Raw genomic sequence first — 5,299 nt, forward strand, 5'->3', positions numbered from 1 at the left:
TAACTTAGCACAATGTTTTCAAGGTTCATCCATGTTATAGCAGGTATCAGTACTTCAATCCCTTTTATGGTTGAGTAATATTCTAAGGACATATCATATTTTGTTTATCCACTCATCCATTGATGGACATTTAGGTTGTTCCCACTTTTTGGCTATCGTGAATAAAGCTGCTATAAACATTCAAGTACAAGTTTTTGTGTAGACATATGTTTTCAGTTTTCTCGGGTATATACCTATGAGTGGAATTTCTGGGTCCTATAGTAACAGTATGTTTAACACTTTGAAGAACTGTCAGGTGGCTACACCATTTTACATACCCCAACCCCCCAGCAATTTCTCCACATCCTGGCCAGCACTTGCTATTATCTGACTTTTCGATTATACCCACTCTAGTGGGTATAAGGTAATCTCTCATTGTGGTTTTGATTTGCATTTCCCTTATGACTAATGATATTGAGCATCTTTTCATGTGCTTATTGGCCATTTGTATATCTTCCCTGGAGAAGTCATGGTTTCATTTTGATACTCCAAAAGGTGTGAGAAGTATTATGTGGCAGGTGGGACCATCTGGAATAGAAATAGGAACCCTGATTGAATAGATATTAAATATCCACCAAGCTGTTCTACCACATTACTAAATTACTTAGCTTAACTTATAGGAAAAAGAAAACCTATTCTTCTAATGACAACAAAAATTATTCCATTTGTGTGGCCTTAGCTGAGAGTTAACAGAAACTAGCTAATGGGAGACGTTTGTTTAGCAGGAAGAACAACTTATTCACCTCTAAGCCTCAAAATTCCAGAATATCTTATTGAAACCCAGATTCTACCGGACAGGTCAGATCATTGGTGTGTGCCCTTGTGTACCTTGGAATAACGGCAAAAGTTTAACGTGAGTGTGCTCTTTATTTCTTTATTTCTTAGCTTAATTGGGTGCATTCCACTGTGCTTTCAGTTGACCCTAGAGAAATTTTTTCCTCCATGTTTAGGAAAACATTCATATATTTCTCTTCTCTGAAAATAAACTCTTAGCAGAGAATAATATGAATATTCAGTCCATCTACATTGGATTACCACATCAGGATCCAACATTTTGATCAGTTAGGAAGACTTGCAGTATTGCCATAAGAGGCCTAAGGTTGAGATGACTACCCATCTCTGGAAGGGCTCTGGATAACGTGCTAAATTCAGACATTTGGAAATACTTGTTCAGCAGTCTGTGACAAATAGCGAAGGCAAAGGGAAACAGAACTCCAAGAGTCATTAATCTAAATTAATTAACCCAGTGACATTGTCATAGAATTTTAGCCCCACTGCAGAACCCAAATGAATTCAGGTAGGTAAGCTTTTTTTGTTGTGGGATGTTTATTTACAATGAACTGCAGAAGAGGGTTAATCTAATGGGATGCAGGACTGCATTGGATGGTGAAATGCTTTGTGACCAACATCCATTTGAGGTATCAATTAACTTTTAATTCTTGGGGGGAAACAAAAGCAGCCCTGCACAAAGACTAAATTGGGGGTGGTGTAAGCGGCACAGAGCTCATGGAAACTCAGGCCTGCTACCTTTTTGTAGCAGGGAAAGGCCTCCTTATCTAACACAAAGGGGATGAGGAGTAGGGAGGGAGAAGGGTGAATTGGTGTGTGGCCTGTTAACTCAATGATGTTTCTAAAGCCTGAATGGAAGAGTTAAAGCCACCCAAGTCAAAACAGCGCTAAGTCAACAGCTTGGCCGAGACAGCATGACCTGAATGGAAATGCAAATGGTTCCGTCCAATGACAGCTTTAGGTGTCACTTGGTTCACCAGCTCTCGCCTCCGTGGAACCTTTTCAACTGCACACAGAAGAGCAAATCACCTTACTAGATCCTGTATCCCAACTCCAGGGAAAACCCAGTATGTGCCAAACCAAATTAAGAGAAAACAAAAATTATGGGGTGGTAATTCCCAATTAAAAAAAGAATATTTACTGCACTCACGGTTTTCCTGAAGGGTCTTTTTAAGCCACAAGCCATGTGATTTTGAAAAAGCGCCAGCTGTGGTCCTACAGATGAGTCTCACGTTCAACAGGGAAGAAAATTCTTTCCATGAAGTACTGTTGTGGACAAGTCCGGCTTCCAACCACCAGACAGCATGGGAGTATATAATTAGTTTGTTTTCCAAAGGGGGAGCCACCTCACGCTTTTCTTCAAATTCAGTCAAAACATACATGCTCTAAATAGAAACATGTTCATTTGAAACCCCTTTGCATGAGCAGCTGTCTGGGCCAGGCCTGGCCGAAGAGCCTTATTCTATTCACCTCTGCACTCCAGCCAGCAAAAGCTCGCCTTTGTTCCCCCCACCGGCAGAGGCAGTCGGACTGTGTCAATGGGGCCAGGGGCCTTAATGATCTGAGGCAGGTGTCCTCAGGGGCTGCCCAGGTGAGGGGTCAGCCTGGGTACCATGACTCGCTCACTTGTCTTCAGTTTACAAAGCCGTCTTCCCCACCCTCCCGGCCAACTAATTACTGCCATCAGCGCGCTCACCCCGCACAACTGAAAGGAGTATGCTCAGGCCTGCTTGGGACTTTCGAGACAACCAAGAGCCACTGTTTTCCAAAGGAGGAGGGGGGTGAACTATTCTCCAGTGACTCTACAACGTGAAATCATAACAATATGAAAGAAATAAGCAGCTGCTCAGGTCTAATAGAGTAGCTGCCAGAAGCACCAAGATGGCCTCGGGGGGATGCTCATCGGAGCAGACAGACTCATACTTAAGTTCGCAAAAGTAAGGAGAAGATTGCGCTCTTGTCCTCAGTCAATTTAAAAACGTCCGTGCAGGAGACGAGCCAAGTGGACAAATAAGAATCACCCCTTATGTCTCTTTCATGGTTTTGCATTCTCAAGGCCCCAAGCTGCACATCCCCTCATTCTATCCTCCACAATCCAGTGAGGTAGGCAAGGTGAGTACCCACAGCTCCACAGGACAGATGAGGAGAGTAAGTTCAGAGAGGTTTAGGGACTTGTCCATAGTCACACAGCTAATCAGTGCAAGAGCCAGGGCTAGAACACAGCTGTAAAAGCAAATAGAGCTGAAGCACCAGCTATAAGCAGAGTCGCAGAGGTGGTCTCACAAGTCCCAGGGGAGTGCAGCTGGATGCCACCTAGGTTAAGCAGGGCAAGGTCTGCCAGGAAGGAAATTGGCTTTTGATGGCCTGGAAGGAAGACTGTGTTCTTTTGTACACAGAGCTCACCACTGGTGTTGGAACCCAATTTGTGATGCTCTGTTTACTCGGGCTAGACGGCACTTCAGTGTTTCTAAAAAGACACTGCAGGATCCCAGAGTTTCTCATGAATGCAGAGATTCTGCTTAATAATATTTTCTGAACTCAACTCCTGTGCAGAAACACTTCTCTTCAGGAGTAACCAGTTATCACTTCTCTGCTGGCTTCAGGGTCCATTTGGGAATACATTATTTTATTATAACCTGCCTTAATTCCAGGAAGAATTCCAGCAGGGTGAATTAGTGTCGCCTGACGTGGGATCATTTTTTTTTTAGGTTCTTTTTTTTTTTTTTTTTTTTGGCCACACCACAGCATGCGGGATCTTGGTTGCTTGACCAGGGATTGAACCCGAGCCCCCTACAGTGGAAGATCGGAGTCCTAACCACTGGATCACCAAGGAAGTCCCATGTGGGATCATTTTTCACCAAAGTGGCAGCTGCCCAAGAGGCACTGAAAGGAAATAGCTGCCTCTCTGTAGCCTAATGACCAAGAATCAGACAGTTTCTGGATTCAAATCCCAGCTTGGCCATTTGCCATCTATGTGACCTGCGGCCAATGACTTAAATCTCTCTGAAGCTCAGTGGTCTGATCTCTATGTTGGAGTCAATGATGAAGATTGTTAGATCACACACACAAACCATTCAGTCTAGTGCCTGGTGTATGAGCTGTACTCATTATATTTTAGCTGTTACAATTATTAGCTTTCTTGCTTTGACATTTAAATGTGCTATCAACTCTTAAATACTGAACACAGTGTCTGACACAAGATAAGTGCTATATTATTGTTAATTGCCATATTTATAATATATTAATATTATTATATATAATACATTACATTATGCAATAATAATATTATTACTGTCTTACTCTGCTCCCCTCCTCACATCTTACCCTGCAGTCAAACTTCTCTCTCACCTCCTTGCCTTTGCATATGCTTTTCCCTTTTATTGCACTGAACTCCCATTTTTGGTTTTGTCTAATAACTTGGTTTCTCTTTCAAGACTCAGATCAGGAGACACATCTTCCAGGAAGTTTCTGAAAAGTCCCAAGGATGAGAACAGCACCCCTCCTCTGTGCTCCCATGACACCCTTTGTGTTTCCCCCACAACAACTCCCACCACATTCTTATAACACTTGCTCTTCTGGGACAAGACCGTATCGCCTTCATCCCTCCCTCTCTAACACCTAGCAGAGAGTAGACCCGGATACCTTTGTTGAAGGAATGATTCATGACAGCAGTCACGATCGTGATTATGATTACCAATAACAAGGCAGCCTATGAGGAATCTTTGTAGGCTGAGGGTCACACTGAGCTTCCAGCAGCTTCGGGGGCATCTTTAGGAGTCAGCACTATGGCAGGAGACACCAAGACCAAAATCAAGAACTACCAGACTGCTCCTTTTGACAGCTGCTTCCCCAACCAGAACCAGACCAGGAACTGCTGGCAGAACTACCTGGACTTCCACCGCTGTGAGAAGGCAGTGACTGCTAAAGGGGGTGACGTCCCTGTGTGCGAATGGTACCTGTGCGTGTACAAGTCCCTCTGCCCCATATCCTGGGTGGCAGCCTGGGACGACTGCCGGGCAGAAGGAATGTTTCCTGGGAAGATCTGAACTGGCTCCACCCCACCTCCTCTGTCCTCCGTCCTTCTCCCCAGGGTGGTGAAGGGGGACGCGGGTACATGGTGATCCCCACCCTGGGATCGTGAATCATGGCTTAACTGATAATAAATACTCGTTGGAAAAGTGAAAGAAAAAAAAAAGAATCTTTGTAAAAACAAATGTCTTTAAAGGCAGCAGTACCCCTTCTTCAAATGCCATTTTATGCTGGGTGAAGGGGCTGCTGCTCTGGTGCAGTAGAGGGTATGCACACAGAGCTCTTCCTGTTCTGGACTCACCCTCTGTGGCCCGTAGCGCCTCTCAGGTTACGTGAATAAAACCCGAACACCACTGAGGATGACTGACTGAGGCAAGACCCAAGGGATCGCCCTCCAGTGCATCCCTTGTTCACCATCCATTTCTACATGGAACAGCCTTTC

General features: G+C 44.4%; 1 protein-coding gene across 1 annotated transcript; it reads left to right on the top strand.

Annotated features, from left to right (window-relative positions):
• The first annotated feature begins 4,577 nt into the window (after positions 1-4,577).
• On the top strand, positions 4,578-5,015 carry LOC130842123 (cytochrome c oxidase subunit 6B1-like). The gene has a single exon (XM_057718790.1). It carries the CDS (start codon positions 4,614-4,616, stop codon positions 4,872-4,874), a length of 261 nt encoding a protein of 86 aa, XP_057574773.1. The 5' UTR covers positions 4,578-4,613; the 3' UTR covers positions 4,875-5,015.
• Positions 5,016-5,299: the final 284 nt, after the last annotated feature.

Source organism: Hippopotamus amphibius, chromosome X (genome assembly GCF_030028045.1).
Source record: "Hippopotamus amphibius kiboko isolate mHipAmp2 chromosome X, mHipAmp2.hap2, whole genome shotgun sequence".
Classification (NCBI taxonomy): domain Eukaryota; kingdom Metazoa; phylum Chordata; class Mammalia; order Artiodactyla; family Hippopotamidae; genus Hippopotamus; species Hippopotamus amphibius.

What these genes read in the sequence shown, in the direction of transcription:
- LOC130842123 (XM_057718790.1), top strand. Translation starts at nt 4,614, where the DNA reads ATGGCAGGAGACACCAAGACCAAAATCAAGAACTACCAGACTGCTCCT.